The sequence below is a fragment of the Equus asinus genome, chromosome 18 (genome assembly GCF_041296235.1).
Source record: "Equus asinus isolate D_3611 breed Donkey chromosome 18, EquAss-T2T_v2, whole genome shotgun sequence".
Classification (NCBI taxonomy): Eukaryota; Metazoa; Chordata; class Mammalia; order Perissodactyla; family Equidae; genus Equus; species Equus asinus.
The window spans coordinates 24,557,365-24,575,658 of NC_091807.1; the positions used below are offsets into that span (position 1 = coordinate 24,557,365).

General features: G+C 36.9%; 1 protein-coding gene across 2 annotated transcripts in view; it reads right to left on the reverse strand.

Moving 5' to 3' along the window:
• The window catches only part of CYYR1 (cysteine and tyrosine rich 1), a 103,748-nt gene extending 97,236 nt beyond the window's left edge, over positions 1-6,512 (reverse strand). The window contains exons 1-2 of one of the 2 annotated variants that reach the window (XM_070488734.1): positions 6,233-6,512; positions 617-719 (exon numbers count right to left, since the gene is read on the reverse strand). In XM_070488734.1, coding sequence (XP_070344835.1) covers positions 617-719; positions 6,233-6,401 — 272 coding nt within the window. In that variant the 5' untranslated portion in view covers positions 6,402-6,512. Of the gene's footprint in view, positions 1-616; positions 720-5,979 lie in introns of both variants that reach the window. The other variant, XM_044750892.2, reaches the window with a different exon arrangement.
• Between the last annotated feature and the right edge of the window lie 11,782 nt (positions 6,513-18,294).

The following is an 18,294-nucleotide window of genomic DNA, read 5'->3' on the forward strand; positions in this document are numbered from 1 at the left end:
TTTGTTATGGAGAAATGCTTAACACATTCTATGTTTCACTGATGTTTGCAGTTGGTTATCACTTTACATCATTGGTGTCTAGCCTTCCTTGGGCTCTAAACCTGTTTCCTAAAGTTGCTTAATATGCATTATGTAGAATATTGACATTCCATATCTCAACTTTTTTTATTCATAATATCTCTTTCCCCTGATATCTACCTGAGGAGTTAGACAAATACTTGTATGGCAAAATAAACCAGCCATAATTAAATGACAAATTCTAACTTACAAATTCTTCAACAAAGCAGACAAAAACATAACTTACAACGTTAAAAAAAAGATCAATAATAAGAATATTGTCTAGTTAAAACAGTATAGTACATAAAATTAAACAATAAAGGAATACTTCTTTCAATTTCCTTATAATAAAAGCAATTTATTTTGTATATTAATTTATACATTTTGTCAAACAACATAACACACGAGGTAGTGATGAGTGTTTAGTATCCCCAGTAAAGATTTTATGTCAACAACCAATCTTACCATTTCTTGCCCATGCCTACAACTTAGTACTTTTTGAAAACATAACTGAAGAAGGGAAAGAGTATCAATAATGCCAAATTTGACCCATACTCACGAGAGGATATTCCCAATATAGGCATAGTAGGAGCAGCAGTAGGGCGTGGTTCCATCACAGCAATAAGATCTGCAGTCTTTGCCACACTGAGCAAGGCAGTTGTCTACAAAATAAAAGCAGGTGCAGTTATAGTTCTGAAATCACAGCTTCAGGAGAAATCATTCTATTTCATATCTTAATTGGTCAATGATCTCTCTTCAGTGCATTTCTATCTTCATTTTACCTACTCAGAATTCTAAAACATTTGTAATCATCTAAACTAATCCTCCTTCCCTCTTAGTCATAAATCTAGAAAAGGCAAAGACCATTCTACTTTGAATCTCCTGTGTCAAGTACCATAATTGGGAGTCAGAGTGGGTTGAATGAGATAATGAAGGGGGGAATGAATGATCCAACTAGTCAGTCATTCAATTTGTCAATAGAGTTCTTATAGTAATTCTTAAATGACAAAGTCTTTTGACTTTACGGTATTACTACCAATTAACTTCATTTAATGGAAAGTGTTATTGACATGGATAATGTCAAATGGAAATAATTTTTAAATAATGTATATTTTTCATGACCATGCATTTTGTGCTCTTCTTTCTCTACCATTTTTTACCTTCAAAATTACAGTTTGCACACATATGATAAGACAAATGTCTGCATATCCTGTCAATCTATTTAGATTGGAGGATAATGAGTTAGTTATAGGAAGAAGTTCCCATGGATAATTAACTTGTGAATAATTAAGAGTTTAATGTCATATTTGAGAATTATTAAGCTATGAAATAGCACTGTTCACATAGTGAATAGCACTTCACTATGTGAAGGGGGAAAGATTATTTTCTGACTAAAATAAACATGTTGGGGCTGAAAACCAAATTACTGTCTTTTTTCTAAGTGTTTTGGCAAGGAAAATTATACCAAAGACGGTGAATAAAAATTACTCTAGCTTTTAAAAATTCTTTACCTCATCAAAATGATTTAGGTTTAATAAGTTAAGGTTATCATTTAGTTATAATCAGTGGTATAAATTATAATGGGTATGTGAGTTTCAGGTACATGGTTAGGAAAACATTAAGTATAATATGAAAATGTAAGTTACATGTTCAAGAATCACAAAATAAGTCACTTCCAACTCAATCTGTGAAGGTAATAACTACTATCTAAATTATATAAGACTTTTGTTTTCCTGTCAAAGTCATAACATAAAAGTGCAAGACGTTGTATTTATGTCTACATGTCCCTGTAATTGATTTATCTAGAAAGGAAAATTCAGATTTTGCTTTGAAATCACCTCACTACCAAGATGATTGTTTACAAATGGATGTGATCAAAAAGTAACAAAGTTCATTCACCTTTATCAATAATGCATGGCCTTTGTGTAACAAGTAAAAAAATTCATATTTTCCTCCCCTCAATTTTACTTCCACCTCAGAAATGAGCAAACCTTGATGTTTTCCTCTGGGATATGGTAAGAAGAAATGAGAGGAAAAGATAATTACCTTTGTAAGATTCAGTAACTGCTTAAATCCACTTTAAAATTTTTATGCCAGAAACACAATTTAATGATTTACTGATAGTGTATGCTTTTTGCAGAGTGCATCACCCTTTTTAAGGCTATTTATTTTTTTGTTTTCTCGGTGAATTTCTATAGCTCTCATTTTTAGTGACGTTTAATTAATTCAAATATTTAGACTGGTCAGTTATCTCAAGGGCTTAGCAGGGACATTTTGCTTCATGTTCTTCAAAGCCATTCAGATAGCAAGAGAAGGACACTTCTGTGGGGGAAGGACAACCAATGTGTAAGTAGCTTCATGGGCTGTCTTTTTTTTTTTTTTTTTTTTTTTGCTGAGGAAGATTTACCCTGAGCTAACATATGTGCTAATCCTCCTCTATTTTCTATATAGGTCATTGCCACAGCATGGCTGCCAATGAGTGGTGTAGGTCTGAGCCTGGGAACCGAACCCAGGCTGCCAAAGTGGAGCACGCCGTACTTAACCACTAAGCCACAGCTCCGGCCCACAGGGTGCCTTTTGAAGGATGCCCAGGACAGAGACATCTTATTAAGCTCTCATGAATACCAAAGACTCGATTACTACTTGGACTCCAATTACTACTATTATAAGGACACGGTGTTATCAAAATATTTTGAACCAATGTTACAGGAAACCAAGCCCAAAATCTTGTAGCCAAGAAGCTGGATTATACCTGAGACAAACATCTAGATCATGTCACACATTGTTCATTATTTTTATGGCATTTTCCAGCACTCATGTCTACTTCCCAGAATTAAACAACTGAAAAAGACATTTAATCGTGTTGCAAATACATTCACAATCTCACCATTTCCAGAGGTTTCAACCACACCTCAAAACCTATTATGATACGTTACTTGCTTTCACAAGTTTGAGAATAATTCTATGAAGATTAGAGTTTGGATGATACAAGAGCATTTTCTCACTTGTAAAAGAAAGGAACGTTCCAATTGTCCTCAGAAGGTGAATAATATTACTTCTCATACTCAAGTTAATATCCTTGAACATCAGCCACTTCAAAGTTTCTTCAGTGACTTTAATTCAAGGCACGGTGTGGAAGAAGTCCCCGTTCCCTCCCTTTCCCCTTGCCCCTTAAGGAATGTGTAGCGCAAGAAAAGCAACATCTGGCTCCAAGCACTTGCTCAGAAATGGTTCTTCAAGCTATAGCTAAGGATAAGAAAGGAAGGAAAGGGCGGGGACAGAAGTCACTGGCTGAGGCCGGGAAGGTGAAACCTTGGCCAGATCCTGTCTTTGTAGCCAGCAGTGGGAGTTGCATAATAATATAAACACTTCACTGGGTCTCTTTCCACAAGCGATTCCGTAGTAAAACATGATGCTTCAGGTATAGAAACCTTGCTGTGAGAGCCTTAACAAATAGAACGTGTATTTAATGCATTTGCTTTGGGGGAAATAATTCAGGTTATGGACAGTTCATCTGCTTAGGTTTTTGTCCCATTAAAATTGGCAATTCATTTACCAGGGTGCCTGAACTGTTTTTATTTCTGCAGTGTTCCCCCATCTCACCCCAATCCTCACTTCCAGCTGGATCCCACAGTTCTAACCAAACTGAATTACCTACTTTTGCATATACACATCTCACGACTTTTGCCTTTGCTCACAGTATATCCTACTCCACCTCCTATGTCCGAGGCTTCTCTATCCATCAAAGGTCTCGCTCCTGAAAGTCCTCTTCAGTTCAATTTCTCTGAGCAAATATTTACTGAGCTTCTCTTACGGGTCAGGCGTTTTGCTGTCTCTGAGAATATTATGCTGAATGAAACAGACATCATCTTCGTGGACCTTACACTACTAAGCCAGCAATAAGGTCCCCTCCTTTGAACACCTATAGCACGTGCTTGCAGCACTCCTATGACACAGCCTTTTATACATTAAAGTAACAGGCACACTTTGTCTCCCCGCAAGACTTAGAGCACGGCCTCTGTCCAACACATCACTCAACATATTTCACTCAGTAAATATTAGTTGAATCAATATGGCAGGCGTAAAAAGGCCTTTGAAATAAAGAGTTCAGGAATTAACACCAAACACACTAGCTCAACATTTCTTATCCAAGACAATAAGTCATTATTGGCTTGTGATACTTTGTAGCTTGTTAGGGAGGGTGGGTAAGGAGGCGAGAAATGGAGAAAGCTTTCTAAACTAACCAACCCTGCTGCTGGGCAGCTTTGTGAGTTTCCTGAACCTGGGGTGGGGGTTGGGGGGTTGAGGGGGGTATTTTGTACCCAGCCCTGGGGGAACAGGAGGAAAGGAAGCTAGAAGCTTTTGGCTTTACCATGGGGAATAAAACAGACAAAAGAATAAGAAAAGTTGTTGTTTAATGGTGTGGTTGATTAAGGCAAACGAGGGTATTAAAGTTTTATTTGCTGTGTTCTATTTTCTTGTTTTTGTTTTCTTTTGATAAGCAGAAGAGGTGGAAATATTATCATTACTTCAAGTGAATAAAGATATTTTAATATAAAATTAGTATTAATGCAATTGATTCTGTTAGTCTCTCAAATTCTGAAAGCCTTATACGATTTAAGTAAAAGAAATACGTGTTGTAAACAGATTACAGTGTGGATTCTCGTTACATAGGAGGTATTTTTCCTACTTTTATGAATTTCTGTGTTTGAAAGTCAGCTTTTTCCCTACAATAAAATATCTTTAAAATAACTTATAGATAGCCACTAATTTGGATTTTAATAAAGAGTTAGAAAATTACTCCAGAAGTTGTGGCTCATTTCTGGCAAGGTTGAATGAGCAATTCAACTCTTTTGATGTTCAGGTAACAACGTTGCAGAACATCTTAATTCCACTTGCAGTATCTTTTTAAGTACCAAAGAGTAAATCATAGCGCTAAACATAAATTTAATATTGCAAGGTCATGCGTAAGCTGTGGATTTTCTCATAGGGAATTAAAGATATGAAAACGTTTCATAAAGAAATTTGCTGTTAGTTTGTTTTGTGAACAGGAAGCAGATGCCAAACCACATGTGTAATTAACTTTATACACGAATAACCAATGAAAGGCCATTTTGGACTCCATATCAACTACAATAAAATCAACTACTAAAATAAGAAAACAGCTTTGCTTCATCAACTTTTCCCAATTCTCACTAAGAATAATTAGGAGGAGGGAAATGAGATGCCCTTCACCTGTAAACAAGTTCTTAAAGAAATCAACGAAAGCAGATTAGATTCTGGGTGAATTTATGCCTCTCAAAAACCTTATATTTGAACTCAAAGCATCCAGTTGCCCAGTCTACTATGCTTGAGAATCATCTTCTAAAGAATAAAAACAAAAGTGTAAGGCTTTTGATTTCTGAAAGGGAAAACCCAGAATATTCAGAATGTGGAGATGGACGGGCAGTGGGTTGTCTATACTGAAATGGAAAAGTCACCAGATTAGTTTATTTTAAAACTTAAGCAATACCTCTAAACTTCAGGTGCCTTTTAAAAATGCTTTCCTCCCACCGCTCAGCCTCCGCCCTCGCCCCCAGATTCCTCCTGAGTCGTGGTTACAATTGGATACCTTTACGCTCCCCACAGAGTAAAATTCCCTAAACCGGGATTGGGGTTTCCACGTTGCTTTGCAGAGAGAGAGAAAGAAAAAGGAAAGAAAAGAAAAAACGAAAAGGAAAGGAACAGAATAAAACAAAACAACACTGCTTGGAGATGAGCCGGGGTTCCAGCGCGCGGGCTCTGCTCGCGCCCCAGCCGGACCGCATAGTCTCCCCTCCCACCAAGGTCCCGGTGCGTCCCGCCCAACCCGCGTGGCCCGGTGTGCGACCCAAGCGCAGCCCCCAGTCCCCTTCCCCTCTCCCGCCGCCCTGTGTCACTGACCTGCGTAGACAAAGAGCAAGACCAACTTCGGAAGCAAAACCACTGGGCACCCGGGCAGCCTGTGCGCGTCCATCCAAGCCGGTGGCCGGAGGTTGCGCGCCAGGACAGACGGACAGACAGAGTGGAGAGAGGACTGGGAGTGCAGGGAGAACCCGGAACGGGGAGGGGATGGAGGGGTGGAGGGGCTGGAGGGAGGTCAGAGGAACAGGGACGCGCTCCCGAGAAGGGGGGCGCGCGGAGACCTGGCCATTACCCTGGGAGCCTTCGAGGGGAGCCCAGGCTGGCCGAGGTCTCTTTGTCTCTCCTAGTCGCGCTCGGGCAGCAGGCGGGCGGCCGTTCGGCGTCCTCGGCCACCCCGACTCACATTTCATCTCCGCGGGTGGCACCAACTCAGGGGCGGGAGTGGCCCGACTCCTCCCCATATTCCTGTTCTTCCATCTATAGAGTGACTCCGGGAGCAGAGCCCTCTCCTAAAGGAACTTTTCCTAACCCTTTGCTTTGGCCATTGCTATGGAGTTTAGCAAGCTCCTTTTTCGCCCTGCCCTCCTGTCCAATTTTTCCATTTCAAACAATGGGTGAAGAAGAACTTTGTTTTTTATCTTTAAACAAATGGAAGAAATTTTAAAAGTTGAAGGTATTGGACCAAGAAAGGCAGTGAAGAAAAGCCAGGAGAACTGGAAAGTTCAGAAACCGTGTATAGTATCTCTGCTGAAAGCTGATACAATGTTTATTTATTAAATACCTAAAGCATTTCCAGTGAAGTCAGGGAAAAACACAACAGGGATGCACACTGTCATCACTCCTATTTGACACTATCCTTGGAGTCACTGGCCTATGCAATTAGACAAGAGAAAGAAAAAAGAATTATAAAAATTGGAATACAGGGGGCCGTGGGGTGGTGCAGTGGTGCATGTTTTGCTTCAGTGGCCTGGTGTTCTCTGGTCTGGATCCAGGTGTGGACATGGCACTGCTTGTCAAGCCATGCTGTGGTAGGCGTCCCACATATAAAGTAGAGGAAGATGGGCACGGATGTTAGCTCAGGGCCAGTCTTCCTCAGCGAAAAGAGGAGGATTGGCGGCAGATGTTATCTCAGGGCTAATCTTCCTAAAAAAGAAAAATTGGAATACAAATTATCATTTGCACACAGTATGCTTGTATACTTGGGAAACAAAGAGAATCAACTATAAAGCTCTTAACTAAAGTTGAGTAACTAAAAAGTCAATAGTTTTCTTTCATGCAAATAAAAATCCGAAAGTTCTTAGTTTTATGCATGAAGAAAAAAGGACATGAATAAGTGAATAAAGATATCTCTCTTGACTAAGAAAATTCAATATCATAAAGATAACATTTTCCCAAATTAATCTATAAATCTTGGAATTAAAATGAATTCAATGAAAATACCAACATGAATTGTTTTCAAACCCATCTGGTTCTAAAGTTTACGTAGAAAATAAACATGTAAGAAGAACTATAAAAAAATGAGAGTGATGAATGCAATAAACCACAACAGATAATAAATATAGCATCACAATATTTGAAACAGTTTTGATTAATACTAGAATAGATAGGCTCAATGGAACAGAATAGAGAATCCAAAAATAGAGATATATGTACAGAAATTTAATTTATGGTTTAAAAAGCATCATTTTAAAGCAAAGGGGAAATTATGAGATATTCCATGAATTATGTTGGGGCCATAAGTAGTCATCTGTGAAGTCTTTACCTACTTTCATCAAAATCAATTCCATATGAATTAAATATGCAAACAATTGTTGCACACAGCTCTGGGAGAGGCTGGCTGCTGCCATTGATGCCAGCAGGAAGTTGCCGTATTGGTCGGAGCAGCCTCTCTCAGCTTACTTTTGATGACAGAGAGGCTTCTCCTCACAGGGTTCAACAGATTGACCAAGCAAGCCTGCTGCTTCACCATTGCAAAAAGAAATTCCATCTTAACATACTCAGGTACTTAGGAAACCCACCTCTATTGACATCCAAAGGCAAAGAACGATATCAAGTCATTTAAGGAAATGTGGCAGTGTGAAGAAAGAATTTGAAGGAGAAATACAAGAAAAAACGTATATAGGTGTATGTATATACATGTATACACAAAAATATATGAAATGAGAAACCTTCAGAGCACAACATTAGAAGGCATAAAAGAATTTCTGGGAATTAACATAAAACTTGATTTGAGATTTTAAAAGATCACAGAAAAAATTTATAAAATGGTCACATTAAAAAAAACTTAGACTGTTAAATCAAATAGCATATTTCATAACAGAGAAAAAAATACAAAGACATAGAAACCATGAATAAAAATATAAAAAACTGTCACATAGAGGAGACCTAATATGATAATAATATGCAGGCTGCAGCAGTTTTAGAAGAAACAAAAAGTGACGAAACAAACACCAAAATGATTATTTATTAAAATTCTAAACTATAGTAAAATTTTAATTTTCAGATTTGAAATGGTTAGTTCCAAGACTAATGTTTTTAAAGAGGCATGCATGTATCCTACAGACGGATTCAAAGTATAATTTGAAAATCATAGAAATTTTCATATGTTATAAAAAATTTACTTAAAAAAGAAAATGAATCAGATAGGCATCTGATTTCTCATTTGCAACCTTGGAATTTAAAAGAGAGTGAAAATATTTCTCAACTGTTGAAAGATAAAGACTGTCTAAGAATACTATTCCTAAATCAGATTCTATTGATATTTGAGTCCATGAAGATATTTATAACAGTATTTATTATCATTTTAAAATGTGATAAAGAACTTACATGTCCAACCGAAGTAGAACAGTTTAGTAAATGAGGATCCACACATATTATGGATTAATATCCAATACTTTAAAATGCTGGGGAAAATCCTTAACATAAACAGTTGAAGGGAAAAATGGGAAAGGAAAACTGGAAATAATCCATGGATAAACAAATTGTGCTATATCCGTACAATGAAACACAACTCAGCAATAAAAAATGTTTGAAGTATGTGCAACAACATGGATAAATCTCTGTAGCAATATGCTGAGCAAAGAAGCCAGACACAAACAAATGACTGTGCAATTTTGTTTATAAAATTCTAGAAGGACACGATTAATCCATAGTGACAGAAAGCAGATTAATGGTTGCCTGTGGGAGGGGGTAGGAATAGGAGGTTGATTGCAGAGGATCATGAGGGAACTTTTTGGGGGTGATGGAAATATTCCATATCTTGATAATGGCAGCTGTTACATAGGTGTATACATGTGCCAAAGTCACGGAACTAAACACTTAACAGTACACTTAAAATGTGTATGTTTTAGTGTATATAAATTATACCTCAAGGATATTGATTTTGTGTGTGTATGTGAGGAAGATTGTCAGTGAGCTAACATCTGTTGCCAGTCTTCCTCTATTTTGTGGGTGGGACACCCCCAGAGCGTGACTTGATGAGTGGTGTGTAGGTCCATGCCCGGGGATCTAGACCTGTGGACCCCGGGCTGCCGAAGTGGAGCACACGAACTTAACCACTATGCCACTGGGCCAGTCCCAGAAGTTGATTTTTTTTTTTTTTTTAAAGATTTTATTTTTCCTTTTTCTCCCCAAAGCCCCCCAGTACATAGTTGTATATTCTTCGTTGTGGGTCCTTCTAGTTGTGGCATGTGGGACGCTGCCTCAGCGTGGTTTGATGAGCAGTGCCATGTCCGCGCCCAGGATTCGAACCAACGAAACACTGGGCCGCCTGCAGCGGAGCGCATGAACTTAACCACTCGGCCACCGGGCCAGCCCCAGAGAAGTTGATTTTTTTAAAGCTGTAATTAATACATATATGGTGTCCATTGCTGAAATTCTAATTAATGGTTATTACATAATTTTCTCAAAATTTTACTTAAGGTTCTACATAGCTCTTAGACTATAGTAAATGCTAGTTTTAAAAAAGATGGCAAGTTCATTTTGCAATATTATTTCATCATTAAACTCAGAATACTTAAAAGTATAGAAAAATGCTCATGGTCTCTCTAAGGAGGAAGCCAAGCTGTATTTACTTTAAGATCCTAATTTAGTATATGCATAGACATGTATCTTTATTCTTGTTTTTAATATTTTATTTAAAAAGTACTGTTTTGTAATGAGAAAAATGAGTTTTTAAGTAAAATCTTTTAGTCTGATCATGCCAATTAGAGTGAATATTTCCTAACAACTAATACGAAAGCTTTTAAATACCACTGCATTTTGAAAATTGAATGATTTCACCTCTGGAGATATTTTAATTTCAGCTATGGTTCTGAAGTTTTAAGGTACATGTTTGTTAATGGTCATTTATTAGTATAGCAGGAGTAATTTGGTGTGGCATTTGTATTACAGTTCTGCTTTTGAATGATGTATATATCTACATTTTAAATGCCTGGAGATGACTAAAAAGCTATACATGATATACAACAGCTGAGGAATTTTAACCTATAGGTATAACTCTTATTTGGAACTGAAGAGTTAAAATATGATAGGACTTCAGAGACTGCCTAGGTCAGTTTCCCTGTTTCATAGAGGAGAAAACTAAAACCAAATTACCAAGTCAGTTTGAGGTAGGGCAGAGTCCCATGCTGAGAGGTCACAGATCAGATATTGCTCTGATATGATGAAGTTTGCCTATTATGTGATTTCCTTTGAGTTCTCCTGACCCACAATTTCTTTCTTCAAATAATTTATTTCACCATAAAGTCAGACTGATCAGTATAACTTCCTGTAATTAGTTACTCATTAATAAATAAGACAAAAATATTTTATGTCCATTTATGGCTTCTGGTCTTCATTTTCATTAGAAAATGTGTGGATGCCAAGAAAAAAAGTGTCCGTACAGACATAGGCAAAAAACCCAGAAGAAAGCAAGGAGAAAAAAATGAAGAAGGAAAAGGCAGATGACCTAAATGTGGCTTTCAAAGCATAGAAAGATTATTGAATGCTTATTAGGTGCCAGGACCATTTCTAAGTTCTTCAAAATTTTGATTAATACTCTCAACATCCTGAGGAGATGGATACTAATATTATTAACACCCTTGTTATATGAGCAAAGTCATTGAGGCCCAGCGTGCATAAATAACTTTGCCCAAGGTCACACAGCAATGAGTGGTACCCTGATAGTGTCACTCTGATGCGGGGTCGGTGGGCCGAGGAGTCGAAAGAAAGATTTCTTAGACTCTTAAGATCTGGCAGTAGTGCTCTTTTATTTAGAGAATAGTATAGAATAGCATGGGGACAGGACCCATGGGCAGTCAGAGCTTCTGCTGCCCCAAGTTGAGGGTTAGAGCTAAATTTAAGGCATAGGTATGTGAGTCATCTCTTTACGAGACAAAGAAAAAAAAGTTAAAATGGTACCAGTGCTGGTAGGGTCCGGCCATTGGGCGGTCCCACAACTTTTAGATAAGAATCAAACCGGATTGAGTAAATGGCAGAAGTCACCGCTCAAATATTATCTTCAGCTAAAGACAAAGGAGGATTTTGGGGTGGGGGGTCAGTTACATGAGGTTGCCAGATGGTAAACAACTTAAGTTCTTGCCTTCCCCATTAAGAGTTTCCAGAGATAAGGCCATCCCCTCTTCCTCCTGGCGCAGAGAGGGAGGCATGGAGATTTCCTTCACAAATGCAACTGTCTCTGATCAAAGGGCAAGCAAATTCCACTCCTCAGAGCCTGCTTCTTATCTTTAGTTTTAAAAGTAACCAGCCTAAAAATCCTCGTCATAAACTGTTTTAAAATTAAGCAGCCTAAAAATCCTTATCAACTCCAGGGCAGTGTAACTCCCTTAATCATAGCCACTAAACTTCTCTCAAAACTAATAGCTTGTTTGGTTTTGGTGGAGTTTAAGCCTCCCAGTTGGGCCATATCAAAAACAAGAGATAAAATGCTTGCTGATGACCTTTCTCAACAGAAATTATTTCAGTTAGCATCCATAAAGCTTAATGACTATCTCCTGTGTGCAAGACCTAGTACCAAGTGTGGGAAAGTTTAAGGAAATAACCTTCTTTAAAGCTTTTTGGAAGAGCAGTTTGATAAGAGCACAAAGTACTACTGGTTTTAGGATTTCCTCTTGCACAATTCTATGTCACACAATAATAATCTACCATTGAAGATGAATGTCTTTATTACAGATTAGAAAGTCATCCCTACATGTGTAATATTTAATCCTAAAACAGATTGTCTTACTATTATTATTTTTTATTATTATTGTTACATTATAGTTTAGAAGTATAGTTCCAAAAGTTTAGTGTACATCTGAATCACCTGCAGGACCTGTTAAAAACAGAGAGCCCCGTACTTATCCCCAATTTAGTAGGTTGGGGGTGGCTTCCGAGAATTTACATTTCTGGAAAGTTCTTAGTAGATGATGCTGCTGCTGCTCAGGTACCACAATGAAAACACTGGTTTAGAAAATTCTGACTTAGGGAATCTTGCTCCTTGCCTGGAGCTACTTCTAAGATGAAGAAGCAGGTTTTGAACCTGGGTTTCTATTTCCAGATCTCATGCCCATTTGAGAACACCACTGTTTCTCATCCTCGCCTTTCACCATGGTGACTGTTAACAATCTTCCAAATCGTCCTCTAAAAGTCCTCATCTTTATGTCTCACAAGGATTTCTGGTGAGCCTCTCATAATTAAAAGTGGGATTTGAGTTTGTGGAGATGTTTTCCCACTCAATATGGCTGTGTTAACTTTTCAAAGGAAATTTGGGAGAGATTCACGTAATAAGCGTATGCTTTGAAATATTAATTTAGTTTAGAAAATCTATCTACAGGGAAGTAATTTTGTTTTTGTATTCCATCTTATGTGGCATTAAATGTTTGGCTCTTAAAAGAGGGCAGTGTAAGAACTTCACATTTTGGGGGAAATATACTAGGATTACTAAGCACGTGATGCCGCCTATTTTAACTATTTTAATCAGATTCTTCATCCTCTCTTTAAGTTTGTGGAAAAAGCCCTAATCAGTCCCTAATTCAAAGAAAGACAAACGACAAGGTGGGAACTTATTGTTCACTTGTTTTCTTGTTCTTCCTCTCATTTGTGGCACTTGAATTTACTCAGAGGACGATGAAACAATGGCATTTGGGTACACTTATTTTTTGTTTTGTTTTTTCCTTTTTATTTGGAAATAATGTCAAACAGAAAATTTGCAAGAGTAGTACAAAGACAACCATATCCCCTTACCCAGATTCATGTATTCTTGACATTTTGCTCCATTTGTTTAATCATTTGCTCTTTCTCTATATAGGTGTGCACATTATTGCTTTTTCAAACCATTCAAGAGTGAGTTGCTTACATGATAGTTCTTTCCCCTAAATACTTCAGTGTGCATGTTAATTTGTTGGAAGTTTCTACTAAATAGTTTCTGCTTTTTCTTTTCCTGATAATGTGCAGTCTGTGGGGATATATTAATTCATGCAAATATCCTGCTCTTCAATAAATGCCTCCTCCCTCTTTAGATTTAGTATTAATGATTTTTGCTTGAAGCAGTCTTTACTCTGAGGGTTGCAAAATGATGATTTTTAAAACTTCCACTCTGCCCTCTGTGTTTGCCAATTGGCACTGGGCATTCGACACAAGAATGTCTTCTCTTATTGATTGATTGATTGGTTATCAGTAAAGACTCATGAATTCCTATTTTTTAAAGGGTTTATAATTCATTAATCTCAAAATCTCCCATATTTGGCCAGTGAAGTCCCTTCAAGCTGGCTCTTGTGTCCTTGGGACATATCCCCACAATTGTTTTGGTCATGTTTTAGCTTTCTGACATAAAAGATGTTCCAGATGTATTGAATCTTTCATGCCCCAGCTCTGGAATCAGTCGTTCCTCTGAGGAGTCTGGTTCCTTTTAATGGCTCAGAAGTCAAGATCTCATCACTAGATGCGTTTATTGCTACTGGAGTGCCTCTGCTTCTTGGCCTTTCCAGTGGACAGAGATAGAAAATGTATGCATGTTTGTACGCACACACACGTGTCCACATATCCATGCACACACGTGTGCACATAGGTATGAATACATGTACACATACAGATATCTATCCTAGAAATCATTAATCTACACTAATACCTCCATTTCCAATCCATCACCACAGGCTTCTTCCTTAATTTGCCCTATTCCATAGCTGTAACTCTCTTTTTATGTTAACTTATTTGTTGGCTTATTCCTATAATACATCTAAAAGTGCTTCAGAATTACTTTGTCTATATCACTACCAAAAATAATAACAAGGCAAAAAATACTAAAAAGAGCTTAGGATTTGTTTTCATTGTATCCTCCACCCTACTTGACCCAAGACTAAGTATATATAGTTGCTTACTGTGTTCATCCTTTACTTGTATAAGTCGACCCCCCAACCCATGCCCCAACTTTATTTAATTGAAGTGCAGTTGGGTTCATTTATTTCCATTTGCTCTCAGTTTTCAGTTTTGTGATTGTTGCTGTTGTTGTTGTTTGTTTTGTTTTCTTCCATCCTTGCTGATTTAACTACGTTTTTTGAATATGTAGATCTTCTAAACGTCAAAAGCATATGGAAGGATATATTCAGAGAAGTGTCAATCCTTCATATATGCCTTCAATCCCATTCTCCCTACTTCTAGAATGTAACTAGCTTCATTGTTTTCTAGTTTATGTCTCATGTGTTTCTCTTTTTTGGTAAAGATGAGCAGATTTTTAATTGTTTCTTTTTTTTGTAGTGATATGGGCAGAGCAATTCTGAAACTATTTTAGTTGTATTATAGGATTATGGAAGTGGGAACAGAAAAAAAGAACCTGTAGTGATGGATTAAAATTGGAGTTAATGGTATACATGGCATTATTTCTCTTTTTCAAAAAAATTAGTTTTATTGAGATATAATTAACATGTTATATTAATTTCAGGTATACGACATAATGGTTCAACATTTGTATAAATTATGAAATGGTCACCACAATGTCTGGTTAACACCTGTGACCATGCATAGCTACAAAGTTCTTTTCTTATGATGAGAACTTTTAAGATCTACTCTCTCAGCAACTTGCAAATATGCAATACAGTATGATTAACTATAGTCATTGTGCTGTACATTACATCCCCAAGACTTATTTATTTTATAACCGGAAGCTTGTTTTCTTTCTTTCTTACACAAAAAGTAGCATACTATGTGTGCTTTTTTGCACTTTGTCTTTTTTCACTAAATAACACATCTTGAAAATTACTCCAAATCAGTTCATACAGGTATCTTCATTCATTTTTTATTGCTCTATAGTATTCCAACGTATACATGTACTATAGTTTTCTCATATGTCTGTAAGACAGTTTCCAATATTTTGCAATTACAAATAATGCTGCAATGAATAAATTTGAGAATATGTATTCTATTATTGTTGAAGCTGTATCTTCAGCACAAATTCACAGAATGGGAATTTCTGGTTGAAAGATAAGTGGATATGTAGTTTCATTAAATCTTGCCAAATTCTCCTCTAGAGGGACTGTACAATTTTGCATTCCTACCAGAAGTGCATGTGAGTGCCTGTTTCCCCACAGAGTTGCCAACATAATATCTCATTAAGCTTTTGATTTTTTTTGTTTTGCCACTTTGATGGGATAAGTTGTATCTCTTGCATTTCTCTTATTATGAGTGAAATTGAACATCTTCTCATAGGCTGTTATTTTGAATCTTTTTGTGAATAATATATTGAAATCTTGCCCATTTTTGGTAGGATTTTGGTGTTTTTTTCCTCAATTAAAAAATTATTTGTAGGGGCTGGCCCTGTGGCCGAGTGGTTAAGTTCACATGCTCTGCTGCAGGTGACCCAGGGTTTCAGCGGTTTGGATCCTGGGCTCGGACATGGCACTGCTCGTTAGGCCATGCTGAGGCGGCGTCCCATATGACACAACTAGAAGGACCCACAACTAAGAATATACAACTATGTACCGGGGGGCTTTGGGGAGAAAAAGGAAAAAAATAAAAAAATCTAAAAAAAAAAATTATTTGTATATTAGGGATGTTAGATCTTTTAAAGTGATACATGTTACAATTATTTTCTCTCAGTTTTTCTTTTGTATTTTATCTTTGCTTTTGCTATTTATGCTATGCAGATTATTTTAATTTTTAAGAGGTAAAAATTTTCTATTTTTGGCATCTGGATTTTTGAAGTCACGGGTAGAAAGCCTTTTCTATTCCCAGGTTATAGACGAATTCACGTTCAATAATAATAAGTGTATAGTTTCATTTTAGATATTTAGATACCTTTGTTGTTAGATGCACAATTCAGAGTAGCAGGCTATAAAATTAGCATGTAGCAGTAATTAAGCGTTTAAGTATACAAATCATAACTAGCTAGAAGATAATATATTTGTTTTGTTGTTGAGAGGTTATATGGAGAGATTTGAAATCATATGGCCAACGTTGTTTTCCAGTTGTAGATCTGATGCACTTATTTGTAACAGAATGAGGAATTCTTCGAATGGTAATATCTTGTTTCTGGTGGTAATGCAGAGAGTGATATAGAAAAACAAACGGAATGCCTTTTTGTATTAAAAAGGTAAACTGAAACTCACTCTGCAGTGATCCAGACAAATGCAAACGTGGCTCATACTATCAACATTTTGTCTTCTGGGCTGATAAGAATCCTTTGTTCTTCTAAGAGGATAGGCAAGAGAAATCTGTCAATTAACTAAAGAAAGTTTCCCAATTTATGTTGTTCTAAAGTAATATTATATGAATTTAAATCTTGAAAATGGAAAAGGAACATACATATTCCCTTTTTTGTTGCTGTTTTTTGAGGTGGGTGGGGAGTATTCTCATTTAGTCTTTGTATGCATGCATAACTTCACAGAGTTGAAGCATTATGTCTGTTCGATTTTACATTCTGCTTTTTTTTTCAGTTAACATTCTATCCTTAAAATTTTCAGTATTTGTACAGTCTTCATAATCATTATTGTCAGTAGCTGCTTAGAGTTCCACTAGATTGTTTTAGCATATTTTCCTTAGCCCTCCCTTTATTGTTCTGCCCATTTCCATTTTGATCGTATTCAATCAGCTTTCCAGGCATTAGCCTGAGTAACAATTTAGAAATTATATTAGTTCCCCATATTCCACTCACTGAAATTCTTTCATGTATTTCCTTTGCAGTTTGAATAAAATTCAACCTCCTTACCAAGACATACGGAACCATGCACAAATTGGTCCCCATCTGCCTTTCTGACTTCTCACCGCATTTTCATCCTTCCTCACTATGATCTGGCCACAAGAGCTTCTTGGAGTTCCTCAGAAGTTCTAATCATTTTCTTGCCTCTAGCTCATACTATTGCATCTCTCTGCAGCAGTCTTCTCTCCAAATCTTCACTTTCAGACCTCACCTGAAAGGTCGCTTCTTCAGATTCCTTTCTTGATCACTCTCTGTTATTCACAATTGAAACACTGTATTAGTTTAACATGCCTTCCAGGTAATTCTGAAGCATATTAAAATTTGAGAACCACTGGTCTAGAAAATTGCCACCCCCCAAAAAAATATAACATGAGCCACATACGTAATTTAAAGTTTTCCATAGCCATGTTAAAAAAGTAAAATGGAAGAGGTGAAATTAATTTAAAGATATATTTTACTTATCTTGATCAGTCCAAAATATTGTTAAAACATGTAATCAATATAAACAATTATTGAAGTATTTCACATTATTTTTTATATTGTCTCCAAAATCTTCTGTGTATTTTACACTTAACAGTCCATCTTGATGTGGATACAAAATTTCCATCAGAAAACTTGATCTGAATTTTGCCTTCATAAAATTTACAGTTGAAAGAGTAGATATACATACCAAAGTTGTTCCAAATATAATTAAAAGGTTTCCAATAACTAAATGAAGCAGCTGTTCTAAATTTTAATTTAAATTAATTTAAAACTTTAGTTCATCAGTTGCATTATCCACATTCCAAGGGCCTGATAGATGCATATGGCTATCAGCTACCATATTGGATGGTACGAATCTAAAAAATATCCACATTACACCATGAGGCTGCATAACTGAGGACTCCGTATCTTGGGCACCAAATACTATTACGAGAATCCCTATTACTGGTTCCTCTCTGGCCTGGGTGACTTTGCAATGCCATGCCACCCTCACAAAAAGTGGATTCTCTGTGTGCCTTCATCTTCATGGAGCTTTCTTCTCTATTTAATCTCTTAACAGTTCACATGATTAGAAGGGTCATAGCCATATGCCTATCCTCTGGTTGCAAGACAGGCTGAGGCATTCAGTTTCTGGAATCTTCCTTGGAGAAGCAGACCTCCTGAGGTGGAAAATTTGCAAAACACCAGAAGGGTACTCAAAG